The following is a 19,603-nucleotide window of genomic DNA, read 5'->3' on the forward strand; positions in this document are numbered from 1 at the left end:
AAATGTATTTATGAATTTTCAAATTAAAATCTGTACAGTTTTTGCCACATTCTTCACAAAAACAATCCCTCTCTATATACCAGCAGTAAAAAGCATAACAAACGAGAAAAGAAATGCAGGTTCTTTAGATATTGTTAAAAATTGGAACACATTTGTTAGACCTCAAAGGTGAACATCAGTAAACATTACCAAAAAACCACAATAATGCTGAATTATTTAATTATTATTATTAATTATTTAAATTATGTGAAGATAACTTTGCAATAATATCAACAATTGGTCCTGTGAATGGCTTAATTTTATATTATTGTGCAAGCTAAATAATAAACATCCTTCGCATTGATGTAAAAAATAAATTGACAGCCATAAGCAACATTTACAACTTGCCATTGGTCTATTGTTCATTTCACTTTAATCTTCAAATGCAAAGTAGAAGTGTCTCTAAGGATCAGAATGAAGCCGTCTTGGTCCTTAGTGCTGCGCGTGTGTTTGTTTCTCGTAATGTACAAATATTTGACCATGCTTTCACATGTTGAATCATAACCCAGATGGTATTGCTTGTCATATTTCCACATCAAATGTCCCCCTGTTTCCTCCACTAAATGTCCATTCATTTGCATGTGGCCAGACACTGACAGGCAGCCATGCCTCGTGCCTCGCTCTCATGCAGTACACATCGTGAGTCCATGTTGTACAACACATGCCCATTCTGCTGTCAGGGTGGTGGCGGCGGTGTTTGTGTGTGTGTCTGTATATGCGTGGGTGTACGCATCAGATCTGTATTAGCTGCCAACACTTAGGCCGTATCAACACGCCAAATTCAAATTAATGCCTTGTCAGTGAATGTGACGGGGCAATGTGTTCACTGGCAGAGGTCGCCGTTTCCAGCCCAGCACGCTAATTGCGTCCTTAATGTACAAAATGAAAGTTTTGCTGGTAAAAAAGACACTCATTTACACGTTGTTAGTGTCACAGCAGATGTGTTAACTAAGTTTAGTAGCAGTTAGCGTGAGTTCTTTGTGACTTATCCAATCGGTGCGAGTTGGAGAAAAAAAGAGACAACCTGAGAACAAGCGGTTAACCGAGGGCGCCATCTTTTCTTGAAAATGAGTCGACATGTTGATGTAAGAAGGGGAAATAACGCATTGTCCTCAGTGAATATTTTAGATGTCAGAATGGCAGGCCTCCTAACAATCTGTTCTCCCCATTCTCCAGTGCCCCTGTTCACTTTGCACATGCCCAGACTGTGAGCGTTGGTCTCCAGCCAAGCTCAACTCTCTGACAGGAGCTGACTGAAGCTCACGGCTGCCTAGTCAACGTTCCTTTTCTCCAAATAGAGACTGAACATTTCAGAAATCGACTTCATTTTGGATGCAAGTCAAATTGGAGTCGATTTAAATTATGTGAAATACGTCTGTCAACTAAAGTAGTGGTTTTCAACCCGAGGGTCGGGGCCCCAAGGGGATCACAGATGGTTGTGGAGAAAAAAATAGAATAACCTATACAAAATCAAACGACATATTTTAGACTGAGTAATGTTTTTATTTACATTACATTGTCTGTACCAGTAATATGATTGGCCTCAGAATATATTTCTTTGAGTGTGTCCAACACAGTGGTTTTTATTGCTGCACTATTCCATCCAATGCAAATTCTACATACTACACTTATTCAGCTTGACATATTTGGTGTGTGGGATCTCCACTATCACAATAAAGTTATGTGTACTTCATGTTTTAGGCTTACCTTTATCCACTGATACAATAGTGATTTAACTGATTTGCCATAGCTTTTTTTTAATTTCCTTTTTGTATTTATTTCCTTCAAAGGAAATACATTATTATTAATAATTATTAATCATTATTAATATATTTCAGTTTAACACGATCATTCCCAAACACTGGGTCGGGAATCACATGTGGGTCGCAGGAGTTTTTTTGGGGGGGGTCGCCAAATTAAAATAGCAGAATTTCTTCCATAGTCTTATATTTAACATTTATATCTGAAGCACACCTTTGAGCCTCCTGAGGGAGCCTTAATCAATTAGCTCAGATAATTATAAACTACTGATAACGTTGAATCTAGTATGAAAGGCTAACGTTCATTGTGTTTGCTTAGCTGAGGAGAGGAAATGAAAAGAACGAGTCTGTTTACTCTAACTAAATGCATGTATTTGGTCTCATTCGTAAAGTGTTTAACGTGTGCATATGTTTTCAATAACACATGCATAAATCAAAGCTGTGATCTACTAAATGGCTGGTTTACCTTCCTAGATAGTATAAGGCAATGGTGGGCCGTCAGGGCCTGCTAAGCCTTCTCTGCTGGCCTAAACAGGATCACAAAGTTATAGCTATTTTATAATTGAATTAAAACAGCAGCCTGTCATGCGCGTATTTATGTATACGATATTAGACAGCAGGCCTAGGTAGAAAATGCACGGCCCGCCACTGATATAAGGTGATATAGAAATGGCAGTAAAAATGGTTAGGATCATTCAGTTATGCAGACATTCCTGACCTGATGCTTTGTCATTTTTAAAAAGTGGGTCCCCAGAAATAAGGTTTTGGAAAATCTACGATTTCACTTGATCGTGATGGAATAACATGTTGACACCAGTTGGCTGAGCAAAGGCATTTCTCTTTCTTTCCCTCGTCCTTTGCAGAAGCCAGGGATGGACGTGGCCGACGGTTACGTGACGTTTGTCCGTCACTCCCAGGACATGCTACGGGAGAAGGTCAACGAGGAGGTGTACATCGAGAGATTATTTGATGTAAGTAAGCCACGGCTCCTCCATCAAAGGGAGGCTTAGCAACAACACGGTTTCATTTACGCCACCTGTGATCATCTGCAGGAGGAGATTAAAACAAATCCTCTCCTCTCCTGAGTTTGTACTTTTCTCATTTGAAAGGAAGATATCATGATAATCTGAGTCATGGGAAAATCGTTGATAATATTGGAAAAGTTGCATCACATTAAATAGTGACAGAAGTAATGGTAATATTACATAATTCAATCTGAATTTTCTTTGGCTGGATCCTATTAACCAAATGGCAATATTTAAGATGTTATAATATATTCTAGGATATGTGGTATCTCTGCTACAATATAAAAATGAATTGTGTTTGTAATGCTGCACCAACAGGTGAGTCTGGAAATGCTGCTGTAACAACTCATAGGTAACTGTGCTGCTTCTTGTCTGTCTTTCTGCCGACATCTCGTCCAGGCTCGGGTCTTTTGGGGTCTTTTGTGAGCCATTTTGTGAAGCTGACTGTATTTACGCATCCGTGTCCTGACAAACTGTAATCAACTCCAGCTGTAATCAACTTGCAAAACAGTCCCATGACACTGTTTTCCTCCATTACGTGAGACGAGGTCAAGTAACACCAAAACAATTAGTAAATCTCTAAGCCTGGCCGCTGAGCCTCCTCTTGGGTCAAACTGGAGGATTTCTCCTGGAAATGTGCTAAAACAATCCCTGCAGCGGGACGACTTGCATTTCCACTTCTCTTTTCAAAGTCGGGCTTTTCTCCACCGCCGTCCTCCGCGCTCCTCGCCGTTCACCCCTTTGTCTCGTGGTGTTTGTGTGCAGTTTGTGTTGATCTCGAGGAGGGATTATCCTAAGCGTCGCTCTCTCTTTCTGAGTCAGCAAACAACCGATAATCAATTGAAAAAGGGCACAAAAGATCACTTTGTAAGATGGCTTAGCAGCAACCAGACTTACAAAGATGTTGCCTTCCCAGCTACATTTAAAAGTATTTCTCTCTTTATTTATATTTAAGAGATTGCTCAATCTTTTCTCTCATAAGTGACACACATCATAGACAGACGCATCGTACAGACTGAAGAAGTAAGAAGGGTCAGCAGCCGAAATGTGTCGATCCAGGGAGTAAATGTGATAAGGTTTCTGCTTTTGTGGAGAACAAGTAGCAGGAAGCCGACTAAGATGCAGCAGATGTGAAAACAACTGGTTAGGTGTGTTCCTGCAAAGCTTCTCATTGATTTATTAGCTCCGTCTTCCATTCAGCAGGCAGCTGGTCAGATCAAACTGAGTCACAGCACAAAAAACACACAGCTAAACTTTTCAGATCTTGTAACAATCCACAGCACAGTGCTCACTGCTTCGGTTTACTATTAAACAAGTACTTTGTCTAAGGTGCCATATTGCTGACATGGTTTGGGTCATCATCCATACTTAAAATGGCCAAGAGAGAGGATGGACACTATCAGAGTCTGGCTGGCTGACCCTGTCAGATAAATACTCTGCTGGGGGACACCACACTACGCAGGAAGAACACTGTCTGCACAGTAATTCCAGATTACTGCACAGACAATAATCTGGAATCGCACAAACATGTTTTCTTCAACTCTCAGCCAAAGTCAAGTCCTTCCTGTACTTTCTGATCTTGAAACAAACATGTATGCCTTTATCTCGTCTTGTTGGACTTTGGGAATTGTCTTTATCCTTGGCTCAGACAGAAGACAGTCTCCTCCTTTTAGCTAACCCCAAACAATACATTTGTTTCTTAATGTACTCCCTTTCCAATTATTACATACAAGCATTAATTAAAACATAATTGGCATTATATCTTATTTTTTACTTAGATCTCGGGCTTAAAAGGTTACAATAAAGAAAAGGCATCAGCAGTCAGACAGGTTGTAAACAAAGCGCCATTTTAGAACTTTTCTTAGAAGAGAAAACCAAAATGATAACCAAAATGATTTTGTTTATAAAGGTCCATCACACTGTACAGACCCTCTTTCTGCTTCGACTTTGACCCACTCAAATTGAGGGATTATTATCAACTCACTTTCAGCTTGACCTCCAAATACGGTGCTTAAACTGTTGACTTGTTTTCATCGTACTGTCGGATTTTGATGTAGTGATGTGACCATGTGTGTAGATCTTGAATTAAGTTTGTGAGTAAATGTGACCAGAATCTATCAAAAGGATGACCATGAGAACCCAAGTGGAATAAACTTTGATTATTGCCTTTCAGTCAGAGCAACATTCATCACATCAGATTCTGTCATTGTTGTCGGTCTGCGTTTGACACAACAGCTTTGCTCCTGAAATTTAGCGCGGAAGCTTCGTTTGCTAGCTTCTAGCTAACTCACAAAAATGGACAGGTTTCTGAAAAGGAGAAGACCTGACCAACCGACACACCCACACCGTTGTTCAATGTTGGTAAACATACTGCTTATAATGGAAAACCGAAACCGTACATATAATTCATATTGCATTAATAAATTCAAGGGTTTTTAGAGACATCTTGCAAAAGGGGGCACCGGTCATAAGCTAATGCTACTTGGGGGACCTTGGCATGGAAAAGATGGTAAACCCTGCTTTGAATGATTACTAAAATGATTAAATAAATAATGAATACCATAGGGTGCAGCATTATTTTAATCTGAAGGAAGGTTGAAGGGTTGAGGTAAAAACTGAGGCACAGAGACATGGTCCAGGTGGTGTAATCCTCTGCAGCGGATGTAACTGTCACCTCTCCATCCAAGTGGAGTCTCTGCAGACTGAACAGTGGAGGCGTGTATACAGGTGCCTCTATCTGTGCGTGCCATCGGGCTGAATGGAGGCCTTGAGGTGTAATCCGTCTCCTGTCCTCTTCCTCTCTGGTGGTCCTGACAGAGGGTGACAGAGAGGTGTCCGGTGCTGGATGTTTGCCGATCGTTGCTGCATCTTGACCCGTTGCTTTGCCATGTATCCGCTCCTCCTCCACAAGAGCATTTCTGCTGGGATTTGTCTCACCCCGGCTTCTCTTTGATGTCATTCCGTGTTAGCTCACCCTGCGGCGCCACCGAGGACGACGAAGGTGTCTCTGGCTGCTCTCTGCAGCACTGTTGTGCTTTTCTTGTCACTCCACCCTTTTTTATCTACTTCTCTCTCTTTCTAGTGTTTTTTTTTCTACTGGTGGCGACTTGGCAACTAGATGGAACATTAGTGCTTGACTCGAGACTTTAAGGCCAAATAGTTGTTTCTTTCTCTGGAATCATTTTTAGTGGCAGTCTATCTCCTTCCATTATTTGTAAAACTTCTATACAAATCTATTAAAATTGTTTTGTGTGGAAGGAAAGAGTTTAGTAAGAAAAGCACGTCCAGGAAAGTCTGTTTGTTTGCTTCGCTGTGTTGTAGGAACTTGATGCAGCCGAAGCAGCAGTGTTGAACAACTGAAGTCCAACTTCCTGTTTACAAATGGTGTTGTTGAAATATGTGCAACAGAAATTTCATAAATATTCTTTGAAAGGAATTAAGATGTAAGAAGCAGGTACTTTACACTGTTGTGAAACATCTCACGTCTCATTCTCCGTGAGTAGGAACAGGACATCCTCAGTCAGTGGAACCTTTACAAAGCCATGCTGTGTAATGATCTTTGTATGTATGATTAAAGGGAGAATATTTGACATTACGCACGTTTGATTTCCACATGTTACGTTTTCACTCTATTTCATACTTATTTAGTCACTGTGGCTATCCGTGTTTCCATTAATGTATCTTACACGCATTTTGTGTCTCAATAGAAAAGCTTAAAAAAAGCTAAATTCAATAATACTTCATTTAATTGCAAAACATTTTTTTTACGATCGTACAAAGGGGTTTTTGCATTTGTCATAAAAATAGTGGCTGCGCTAAACGGGCTCTGAACATTTACCTCCCATGACTGATCAGCTGTTTCTACTTGCAAAGTCTTTGTCTCCCGACAACATGAAACATAACCAATACCAGTTGACCTGGAAGAAAGTTTAAAAGTTGCACAAACAATTCCTGAAGACCTCTCTGTTGTGTTTGCAGTTCACAACCTCCACTTCTTCTGCTGTGTATCGTGATGGATCACAGACACGGTCGCTTATAGCGCCAACTTCTGATCAAACTGCACTGTTGCTCCAAACTCAGTTAATGGAAATGTCTCTTATTTTTTGTTTTGTTTTGCCTTATTTCAAGTTTCCTGAAAATTTGCTTGACAACTGAATGTAAACATGGCTACTGTAGAAGTAGACACTTAAGAAAACACTGTAGCAGTATAGTTAAAAGTAAATGTTCACACAGGCCACGTGTGTGTGTGTGTGTGTGGGTGTGTGTGTGGGGGGGGGAGGTTGGGGGTTGTCGTCCTCTTAAAATAAGGTCAGGATGGACGCCCCTTAAGCTTTGCTTTGTTAGCCCCCCTCCCTCCTTGGTGGACTGCTGGATTCATTTATTCAGTCAGTCTACTGGTGAGGATTACAACAATAAGGCGGCTCATTACATGAAATATTATTTCTTATTGATTTTGCTACTGTCCTTTCCAAAAACAAAACTTCACCATAAGTTTGTCCTTCACATGCATAGAAGTTTGCAGTTTTTAAATAAGGTTTACACTGTCTCCATGATTTCTATTCATTCAAAATTCATCCAAAAAACAAAAAGAAGAAACAAAGAAGAGCAAAATTAGAAAGCTAGATAGAAAACAAAGTGATAGGGAGACAATTTCCACGAGACTAGAGAGACATTATATGATGTGTTGATGACCCGCAGGACACGTTTCTTCTATGCTGGTGACAAGATTAAAGTCTTTACATCTTTCTATGGGCCATAATGTAGAATGAAAGAACTCCATCAAGTACAGTTGACTGTAAAGAGATTACATTTCCAATCACATCAACTAATCAAGTCCTTTAAGCGTTTCATTCCCTGTCAAATGTGAAGATAAACATCAATGTGTGTTCTTCTTCTATTGTATTCTTTTCTGAATAGATGCAAATACAATAGAATCAGACCGTGTCTTTATCGGTAGGAGATGGAGCACAGGCTTAGTGGAGAAGCTCTGCACGTGCCTCAAAGTAATTTAGGTCTTAAACATGTTTGGCTGTGGTTTCTTCCAGAGACAATACGCCTGAGGTTATATGTCATTTTAATTGGGGCTAAGACATGCATTTATCTCAAGACGCCTTCTAATATCTGATGCAGTAAGCAGATTATTTCACTATGGCCTCATAACTTCTAAATATGTGTCAAGACTCACAATCTGATGTGTAGAGTGACAGCAGATCGGCCTATATGTGGCCCGATGTTGATAATATTAAACAAACAACAGCGTCTCAAGAAATAAATCATAATTTGAGCCATATTAACGAGTGTTAATCCCCATGTTTTGACACAGATTGGCGGGTCAGGGGGCTTGTCGGGGTCGGACTTTTTAACTGATATTTGACCCACTTCTCTGACCAATCATGTGGGTGAGGGGTGAGTGGGGGGGTCGCACTTGTTGTTTTTGCTTCTTAAGCATAGAGTGTTACTTTTTTGGTGTTTAAATCAGATTTACTTAATGCTATTTTACAAACCGCAATCCTAACCAGCAATCCAATCATGGAATTATTTATATATTATATTTTCTGCTGCTGTAAAAATTGCTCTGCACTGAGGCATCATGAGCACGGCTGCTCTCCCTCAGGTTTCTTCCCTTTTTCTCCCCGTTAAAAGTTTTTGGGGGGAGTTTTTTCTGAACCGATGTGAGGTCCCGGGACAGAGGATGTCGTATGTGTGCAGATTGCTGCCTTAAGTTAAGGACATACATTTGAAAAAAAAATATGCACAATAAAGCTTGATGTATGCTTTACATTACACAGAGTATAAAAGAACCAAACGTTTCCTCGTCAGCTCCAATGTATCCTCATACAATGGTTCTTATAATATTTACACAAAGTATTTTCTCATTTTTCTTGTGTTTTCCTACAAAAAACAGTAACACGTATCAATTTCCAACAACTCAGTTATGTTTAGGCAACAAACTTACTTAGTTAGGGTTAGGGAATAGATCGTCTTTTGTGTGAAGATAACGAAGGAAGTGCCATTACTGATTAATCAACATTGACATCTGGTTTCACATGGGGAACGAACAGCCATCTCTAGACTAAAAGATCACTGTTTGTTGAACCCAGCCACCTCCCGTCTTGCACAAAAGCACAAACCCCCCGTTTGTGCTTTTTTGCTTCCTCGTTCATGATAACGTGGATAACACACAGAATCATCTTGTGGCATATCTACAAATTACGGTGCATTATTTTTCATAGGATAGCTTTGAATGCTAGATGAGACCAGGCTGGTCCATGCAACTGTCCTCGTAGAATGTTTAACCAAGGCTTATGATGGCATTCTCCCCCACTAAAAACGGACTTTCTTTGTAAAAGGTAACAGCACCTGTGGACTGGCAGACCAGGAGGGTGTGTCTCCTTTTTAAAACAGGAGACCAGAGCATGTGCTCTGACTATCATATTGCTGAGTGTCGTAGGGATGTTGATCGTCAACGCTCGGATTCAGGAGGAGCAATTTAGAAGATTCCATTTAGGTTGTATAGCAGAGAAGCAGCTCGACTTGTTGCGATAGTGGAGCAGAAGTTTGCCCATCTTGTTTTAGATGCTGCAGGAGAAGGAGTCACCAAAGCGGTCACTACGAGCCATTCGGTCCTCATATACAGTAGCTCTGTGAGAGCTATTGAAAGCTTTGTCTGCATTCTTGACAGCAAATAAAACGCGTTCTCAGTGGGCACTGAGCTCCACCACGCAGAGTTGTGCCTTGGGGTTTTGTTCACGAGTGAGGGTAAGATGGAAAACAAGATTGACAGGCGGGTTGGCGTGGCATCCGCAATGTGGGTGCTGCACAGGCTGCGTGTCGCGGTGAAGAAGGAGCCGAGCCTGAAGGCGAAACTCTGGTTTTACTATAGTGCCCGAAATACCCCAAATTAATGTTATTATTTAATGTCTTAAGGCTGAGCGACAGGGTGGGGAGCATGAGCATCCACAGAGCTTACAGTGAACCCCTGCTGCTTTACTTAAAGGTGCAAGGAGATTGGGAGCATTTACATTGCCTCTTAACGGCTCTCAACATGGCGTTGCCTGAGAGCGACTTCACTGTCTGCTCAGGTAAACTCTACTACTTCTTTACATAGTCAGTCGTTGTTTGTTGCTATGTTGATTCTCTGAATGTTGAATGTTGCTCTTTTTAAAAAGAAGCTAGCTTGAGGTGGTTTAGGCATCATATGGGGTCACCTCCTGAACACTCTTGGAGGTGTACCAGGCTCAGCCACTGGCAGGAACTGGATGTTTGAATTGATAGAAAGTCAAGGGAGGGGCAATACCAAACTTTTTGGAATTCGATACAATCCCAGTATTTTTTGGTACAATTTTAACAATACCGATACTGATAATTTCTTAAATGGGTGATAAATGTAATTCATCTGCATAAATTCCAAAAAGAGAATTGTCTGAAATTGAACATTCATCTAGTCTTTTTACTTATAACTCGTGGGACCATCAGTCTTGCCCCCAGATGTCTGTGTTCGGTACAACTTGAGGCACTTCTGTATTACTTATGTTTTCTTGCTTGCGGTGCATTCATTCATGCTGCATATAATTTATGTCATTAAATCCGTTGTTAAAGATGGTTTCATTACTTGTTTGTGTTTTGTCTCTTTGCACCTGTTTCGATGCGTTTCACAGCATTGCCATCTCTTGGCTTTACAAATGCATTGAAAACGACCTGCAGTTTGACATTTTGATAATGTGTGCGTGTGCGTTTGGGGAATGGCGAGAAATTAATATAGTCCCCCTGCACCCTCACCCCCTCCCTTGCGTGGTTTAGTTCTTGAAAGAGTGGCTGAAGAGGCCCGGATTAAGACAGATGTGCTTAAATGATACTGAAGGGGGGACTTAGCACGGCACAGCCGGGGGATCATTGATTAAAAAAAGCCATGTCTTTAGCCTGAGCCAAATCCAGAACTGCACTGATACACCACAGCTTCCTGCCCATGACACTCCCCCTGTAGCAGGCAACCACCACGCCAGGTTGGGGAGGGGGAGGGGGAGGGAGGAGAGGGGGGAAGGAGGGGGAGGGGGGCAGACAGTGATGGTGCTGTAGAGCCACTGAGTCTTTGAGCCACTTCCCTGTCTCCCCTCTCTCTCCCCCCCCGGGCTGGAGTTGCAGATACTGGGATTACACAAGTCAATTATACAATTAATCTGCCTTTGCCCGGAGGGGATTAGGAGTGTGGCTCATTGATTGATTTGAAGTATTTCCGTTGACCTTGGGTAGTTATCAGATTCACAAGCGTGGTGAAATTGCACTTCTGTGTGACGAAAGTTAAAGCGCTTTTTAATCGCTGCTGCTCCTCCCGTCTCGCTCCGCTTACCAACTGCTGGACGGCTGTGACGGAGCGGAGCGGGGGCAGGGGTCAGGTTGAGCTGCAGATTGGGGGATTTAAAGATATTGTTGTCGCCGCCGCCGTTGTACTTTGGTCACGGCGGGTGGGTTTGTGAGCGGCTGGGTGCAGAGTGGGGTGGTGGTGTTGGGGGGGTGGCGATGACAGAGAAGGCCAGCAGACTACCGGGTTATGGAGCTGCCGTCATACCACTTGGCTGTCCGGAGACGTTTCACTTTGCCGTCATGAACTGCCAGCCCCCACGGCCATGCCAAGTGAACAATTTAATCAACACTGAGCTCAGGCAACACGCAAACGTAACTCCAGCTGCCTGTCGGACGTCTTATTCTGCTCAAATGACTCCTTTATGAGAGGATGGAATTAAGAGGTTTTATTAGGAACTATTATTCAAACATTTGAGAAATAACGGAGAACTTGGAATCATACTGGAAGTAATACAATAAAACAAGAAGGTAATAAAGTGAAAATATGCTAATAGGAAGTTTGAAAATGTTATGATCGAATCATTCATTAAAAACATAAAGATCAAAACCAATGTTATTTTAGGTATTTTTTTAAAAATTGTACAACAGAATTTTGTAAAATTACATAAAGCATATAATCATATCATCTACATATTTCCACTGGAGGACCAAGTCCAATTGTATATCCCATTCATGTACAATGAATGATAATAAGATGCATTATCCGGCAACATCTGATCATTTACTCGTTTCTTTTTTTTTTTTTTTACATTACATCAACCAGTTATAGTTTATCTATGTTTGTCTGCTATTTCTGTGAGAAAATGACCAGATGTCCTTTACCCTTCATCTACAACAATATGACTGCAATACTGCATTGATGTTGTTGTTTCTCATGCTGGTCAGTAATCTTGTTTAGGTTGAAGCAAACATATCTGTGAAAGGATTACACAACCAATAGGGAGGAAAATAATGGTTGAAAAATATTTTTTTTAAAGGCCAGCCGAGCAGTGTAGGTTAGTTTGACTGTGTGACTGTTCAAAACATGCTCTGAAAAGGTTTCACTTCTGTTTAATGAAGTCTGTAAGCAGCTTAGAGTCCTTAATAATTACTAAGAGAGAGAGCATTTTGTTTTCCTGCTCCGTTTCTTTCAGGTTTAAATCCTCTGTGAGCATTCCCAACTGCAAAGGAGGCCAGGGCCACGATCATCCCGAGTGGAGGCAAATGCAAGTTTAATGGAGACTTCTCCTTTGTCAAGTGCCGCTGGTTTATTGATCGGGGCCAACAGGGTGAATTGATCGAGGACACACATGTCATCTCTCGGGTCTCTATCACACTTTTTTTTACAAGCCCCTTCCCTCCCTCCTTTGCTCTGCCTTGTTAAAAAGGGAGGTATGGTGGCATTTGTTTGATTAACTTGCCTGACAAAAGTGACAGCTGCTCACGGGCGTATGTGGATGAGTGGCCCAGCGCCGCTCCCTCTTTGTACATCTGTCAGAGCCGGAGCAGGGCGAGCGGGGTGAAAAGAGACAAATTGGACCCAAAAAGAAGGCCATTCACCTTCCCCGGACCCCCCTCTGCCGCTCCACCCCTCTATCCCATTCAGGTGCTCGGCGGGACCCTCAAGTGCTTGCTGGCTTATTCCATTTTCACTCCCCCTATAGAGTTCTCTGAGCCCACAAGTGTTTTAGCCCTCTTTTTCCTTCCCTCAATCCACCCTTAAGCGGCTCTTTGTAAGTAGAATGGCTCACTTTTCTCAGGGCCCGAAGCCGGCGGCTTTTTTCTTTTTTTATTGTCCACCACTGAGCTTTTCTGTTGCTCATTGTATGTTTACTCAATGACTGGTCGCTGACCGTAATTCCAACTGTTTGGTTCCTCACAACATGGCCCCCCAACTCCTTCCATCCAGCGCCCCAAATATACACCCTTCTCCAAACCATCGTGTTTTTATGAAGTTGCTCCTTATTTAGTCTCTCTTGTCCACTGAACTGACACTTGCCGGTAGAAGGAGACGGCTGTTTTGTAAGAGACCCAGATTGTCGGCCTGAAAGGAAACCCAGACCTGAGATAAACATTTACCTTTCTCCTGTGTCGCTGCGCCTGGAGTTGACTGCCATCCTGTTCCCTCAGTACTCTCCTCTTAACCAGCTGCCTGGTAGAAATGCCCACTGAGCCCGTTTTGTTGCCGTGCCAGCTGTGCTCAGACAGCAGTCAATGGTCAGCCGGGGTTGGCCTTTTGTGTCGCCGGCACAATCAAAACAGTTTGAGACCTGTGAGCTTGTTGAGCCCAAACTTTACTTTAGTCCTAATTTCAGAGCCCTCCTGCTCCTTCCTCCTCCTCCAACATACCCACTTCCTTGAATGAAAAGAAGGGCACAGAAAGAGGGGGAGAGAAGCAGAAATGACAATATCTAGTACTAGATGCTCAGTCCCATTGAGCCTCGGTGAAAAGCCCCTTTCTTGTCTGCCCACACTGAGGCAGATACATTTGAAAACATGTTGATGTCTCTTCACACTTTTCACACACAATTTTCTAAAAGTCTGCCGCCGACACAACAATGACCAAACAATAGGAACGTGGTTAAAGAGAGGGTGAGAAGTTTTAAATGATCACCCTAATACAAAAAACTTATAATTAGTTTGTATTGTCACATTCAATCCGAGCACATATCTGACCTCTGCATTCAACCCATCCTAAGCATCAGGAGCAGAAGTGCTGACACAGAAAATCAACATGCAGATTGAACCACCAATCTTGTGATTAATGGACGACCCGCTGAACCACCGCCACCCCAGGACATTTATGTAGGGGGGCAGCGTCAGACAGCTTTTGTGATTTCCCCAAACGGACAATCGGACACTAAAGCCAACTTTTCCAAGCGATTGTCCTCTGCCTTTGAGTGCGATCAGAACACTGGACGTAAGATGTTTGTCTTCAGACACAGTCTGGTTACACGTGACCAAATCCATTTGAAGCAAATTTAGCCTTTACGCAACTTAAAAATGAGTTGCATAAGTGCATGCTATAGTTCAGCTGAAACTCAATGAGGAAGATGAATTGAGTCGGAAGAATCGCCTGGGAGGGGGGGGGCTGCACGGTGGTGTAGTGCCACTGGCACCTCACAGCAAGAGGGGCCCGGGTCTGATCCCCGATCCCGGGCGGTCCTTCTGTGTGGCGTTTGTATGTTCTCCCCGTGGCAGCGTGGGTTTCTCAGGCTTCCTCCCACAGTCCAAAGACATGCAGCTTAGGTTAATCTCTATATGTGCCCTGCGATAAACTGGCGACCTGTCCAGGGTTTACCCTCGGTGTACCCTACTTTCGCCCAATGTCAGCTGGGATTGACTCCAGCGCCCTGCGACCCTGAATAGGATAAGCGGTTTGGATAAGGGAATGGAATCGACTGGGTATATTTGCAGTTGTGGCAGACGCAGTTGTGCTTTTGAGCTGTCATCTGGGCAGAGACGGTGCCTGAAGGGTCTCAGTAAGGCAATATGCTGTTCTGTTCTCTGGGATCTTGTTCTATTTCTCTTGTCAGACAGCCATTTGACAAGCGATCATAAATGCTACCTGCTGCATTGACATGGCTGTCTATAGCCCCCTTTCAGGCACAGGATTCATTACACAAACACATTGGCCGCTTAACTTATTCGTCTCACGTTTGAATAAGCCCCAGAGTTACTCTGATCAAAGTCAATATTGGATTCTTACTAAATTGGACCAATGATGGGAGAGAGAGACTGGGTGAAATGCAGCAAAGTCCCTGGATGGAAAAGGGGACGTTATGGTGAAGCCAGCAATATTGAAGATTGCATGACTGAAAATAGCTTAATTTACTATTTTATCTCTTATGAGAGGACATGTGACATAGTGTGGGAACTATGCTGACTCAAAGTGACAGAAAGTTGTCTCCTTATAGTTGCTTTCAATTGGAAGCATTTAATAAGGCGTGTTCATGCTGACAGCCGTATTAGCATACAAACCAATATTTTTGGAAAGCTCTCTAGGTTTGTTTCCACATTATAGTGGACGTGGCTTCGGGGAGGACATCATCCAGTGTAAGACGCTGAGCTTCATTAGCCTCCAGTGAAAAGCTCTGAGGGTCTAGCTTAGTCCTGCTGTCGGGTGACAAGGTGAGCACGGAGCTGAAGGGATGGGGGCCTGGTGGTTTTGGTACTGAGACTGGGGTTGGGGGGGTGCTCCCAACCCACTGTGTGAGTTACTATGGTAATTGAGTGTCGTCATCAATGGGCCCTCTCTGCTGAGCTGGTGAGCGAGACTAGAATAGGCCAGCGGTGGGCTCTGAAAAGCAGAGCAGGTAGGATTAGACGAGCCCTTTGTCCACAATGCAGTCAGATTTACCACCCCCCCTTCAACCCAACACCAACCTTGTATTTGTTTCCTTGTCTCTGTGTGCATATACGAGCTATGAGTGTACACGTGTGTTTGAAAGAAAAAGTAGCGTTGCTTTATGGCACTCAGTGGCCTTCCTTCTCCTTCACAAGGAAACCTGCCACTTGGCATTAGTTTTGCCACGCCAGCAATCATCATTCCATGCCTCCTGCTAATTGCAGACACAGCTGGGTCTCAGCAGGACTCTCTCTCTCTCTCTCTCTCTCTTTCTCTCTCTCTCTCTCTCTCTCTCTTTTTCTCTCTCTCTCTCTCTCACACTAGGTTGACAGCTAAATGGTCGTATGACCATGAAAAAGGATCCCAATCGATAGCCATCGTTACTTATTAGCGTTTGGTAGCTACAAGTAATTCAGCTGTGAATGAGATATTGAATTAATTTGGACTATAGGCTTTACTTTGATCTGATACTTGTCTTTAATGTGTTCGGTCAAACACTTCACAAAGGCGTTCAAGGTCATATATGAAGAGGGTTTCTTGTCATATTGTTCCATAACTAAACAATAGAAACAATATTGTCTTTAGTCGTCAATTTGAAGACCCGCTCTAAATATATACATCATGTGTATACATGAATACATGAAATACATGTCCTGAAAACACAGGGCTTTCTCACTTTTGAATTTTCCACTCACTCTTGATGTTTGTCATCAACCTGGTTCAGCTTTAGAATGTACAAATTGTTAAATCTTGAGTCTTTTTTACATGAATACATGATGTATATACATCATGTGTATACATGAATACATGATGTATATATTTAGACCGGGTCTTCAAATTGACGACTAAAGACAATATTGTTTCTATTGTTTAGTTATGGAACAATATGACAATGCATGATCATGCATATATACTGTACATAAACTGGTTTAGTAAAGAGAGAACATAAAGAATGTGTATATTCAGACCAGAACAAACCTGGTTTAGTACAGCGATCTGAGAGTGATACTTGATTTCCCTGATTGTGTGATTTGTTTTGCAGTCTGCATAAATGTGTAACATCACAATCACAGGTGCATTCACAATTACGTGATTAGTGTTCACCTCTTGGAGGCACAATTGAATTCCCCTCTTGATGTTCCTCTCATTTGATCCTCTATTGTGAAGCTAAAGTTTGTTTGGCTTGATGGAGCACGATAAACTAATTCACTGATGATCTTTCTGACATTCAGTAGTAACTATTGGTTATTGGTGTATGACAGGTACATGACATTAATTAATCGTACATGCACTATAAGTAGCCCACATTCCAAAACATTTAAGTAAACCCAGTTTTATCTAAATGATGTGTCAGCTTGTCAACATTTAGCGACATGTAATGAAAATGTTCCACCAATCCGAGCTTGAAGATGAAATAACAGGATAAGACTTCAGTTGGGTGATTTTTCAGCCCTTTCCCAGATAACCACAGCCACAGTTTTGGCAAACTCATTAGTCCTTCTGCAATTTAATTCCTATCCGGAGTAACTTTCTTGTTCTTTAAAAAGGATATTTTTCCTGTTAAAAGCTCCTTGTCCTTTTACTTTTGTTAAAGTAGAATAATGCTTATCTGATGGAATGGAACATGCTACCACCAACGTACTGTAAAGGCCGACATGGGAACCCAAGTCATCAGGGGAGCAAAACTCTTTACAGGTAAATTTTAGCCTTTATTGTTTGCATTTTGGCGAATAAAAATTCAAAAGTATTAGTAGTTCCTGTTTGAAATGTACCACTGATGTCTGGACAACTATATCTGGGTTATTTTCATGTTGAACAAAACTTAAAAAGACTGTGTTCTTCTGTAAGTCACACAAAATATCAATATGTGTTTCATGACAGAAGATCTGATTACAGACCATTTATCATATTTGATTTCACAATGGTTACTATTCCACAGATTTCACAAGCACAGTGAATATCCCATTCCCCATCTCCCCTAGTAATCCGGTCCAAATGGGGTACAGGTGCTTTTATATTGTATATGTTGTGGTAAAGGTTTGGTATCATTTGAAAAATCTATATCTATTTGCTTTGATGTGAAAATGAGGTAAGTAGTAAACAATCCTAAGATTCTGTCCGAGTATTCAGTACTTAAAACTTTTTCATACTATTTCTGATGTGATACTCAAACAGTATTAATGTTCAACACCCAGTCCACGTTAAAACATGTGAACATGTGTCCTCATCATTGAGGGCATAGCCTGACATAAAGAAGATCCGGCGTTGTTTTCCCCCGCACTGAACCAAACAGCGGAGGCCCAATAAAGCTACCCCCGTGATTCTGACTTAAGGTAGCATCGCAAAAAAAAAACTGTGACGTTTAGTTTAACGCAACAGCGTCGCCGTCTAGTTTCACATCTGACAAATGCGTCGGGCAGCGACTTCGGTGCCTTCCCAGTGTCTCCCAATCCGCTGCCATTCTCGGTTGCTGTAGGTTAGCTGCAAACATTTAGAAAATCTCCCAGAGGTGCACAACTAACACGTCATTAAAACGCCACCGTTCTGCCGGCTGTCCCTTTTCACACAGACGTTGGCTCGGCTCTGTGACTACTACTACTACCTCTGTTCCCTCATTCTGCAACTGTTCCTTTCGTACAGAACGGTGCACCATCCCGCCTTGAATTCAGACTACAGTAAAAGTTCAGGATTAGTGTAGATCAAAGTCATTAGCATACTAAAGGGGTAGCCACTGCTACTTTACTTTGGAAGGTATTTTGGTGAACTACATCCTCAAACTGGGATTCCAATATGTGACTTAACTCAACTTCAAACTGTAATCTTAACACCAAACCATAAGCAGCAACATGTCACCTTGTTTTATCATTCTAGGGAGTATTTTGTTTAAATGTGATTTTGTGTTTCTTAGTTTTATTAAAATACAAAATGTGTACTTTTTTACCCCCAACATCTTACAGTATAAACACTTTTCAATCGTCAAGTGAGTAATGTTGTCTTAATTAAAACAGATGACAAAGTAAAATACACGACAGAACTAGCAAAATTATAATTAAAATCAGTTGGTATGTAAACAAGACCGAACATTCAATGCCAACTTTGCAGTTTGTTCTCCTGGCATTATCCACTCAGTAGGATGGTTACTTACTCAGCCCTACAGTAACTATTGAAAGCATGCGCGCGCACACACACACACACACACACACACACACACACACACACACACACACACACACACACACACACACACACACACACACACACAGGAGCGGCAGCAGAGGCAGAAAGAGGCAGAGTCCCAGGTTGCTTGTAATCCCTGTGTACCTCCTGTGGTGAAGCTCCTCCTCAGCTCCAACATTCCTGGCTCTCAGCAGCACAAAAGCTCCTGAGCGGCCCCACAAAAGAGGGCCTCTGACCTAACAAATCAGTTGGCTTTTTGGGGGATTTGTGTGTGTGTGTGTGTGTGTGTGTGTGTGTGTGTGTGTGTGTGTGTGTGCGCGCCCCTTATTAGCCCCTTTCAATCACTTTAATGACAGTTTTGTCCTGCCTTTAACTAAGAGCATAGTCTTAATTGTGTGTGCATGCAGAACCCATGTCTTTGTTAATATCACATTTTGAATAAACCCTCTCAAAACTGTGCTCTCACTCTAATATACCCTGCTCCTGCTCTGTATTTGTGTCCTCTCTTTGCTTTCAAGCTGGTTCGGCAATTTCTCCCCACTCCTCAGAATTTTGTGCAACTGCTGAAGGGCGCTTGTTTTTGACCTCGGCGTATTCCTTATGAGTGGTTGCGCTTTCTTTAAATGATTTTTCCACCCACCCTACACGTATTCATTTCAATTTATTCTAATTCCATATGTGATTTATTTAAATAGAATATTCCTCCATTAACAGCATGACAGCAGCACATTAGTGCACTGGAGGAAAACACATGAAGGTCCCGTTATACAGTCCAGTCCCTCAGCATGGGGCTTTTTGACAAATGAGTAAATTATTTTAATGTTTGCCAAACATTTTGGTTTGTAGCACTAAAGTGAGCCCATTTTATCAGACAGGTCCTGTCAGCTATAGGTAGGTAATGTTTAGTTCATGTT

General features: G+C 42.1%; 1 protein-coding gene across 2 annotated transcripts in view; it reads left to right on the plus strand.

Annotated features, from left to right (window-relative positions):
- Positions 1-19,603, plus strand: part of cadpsa (Ca2+-dependent activator protein for secretion a) — a gene marked incomplete at both ends in the record, with an annotated part of 148,676 nt that overhangs the window by 121,017 nt on the left and 8,056 nt on the right. For both annotated transcript variants that reach the window (XM_079218437.1, XM_079218438.1), the window contains one exon: positions 2,663-2,770. In XM_079218437.1, coding sequence (XP_079074563.1) covers positions 2,663-2,770 — 108 coding nt within the window. The remainder of the gene's footprint in view (positions 1-2,662; positions 2,771-19,603) is intronic.

Source organism: Taurulus bubalis, assembly GCF_910589615.1.
Source record: "Taurulus bubalis genome assembly, chromosome: 5".
NCBI lineage: Eukaryota > Metazoa > Chordata > Actinopteri > Perciformes > Cottidae > Taurulus > Taurulus bubalis.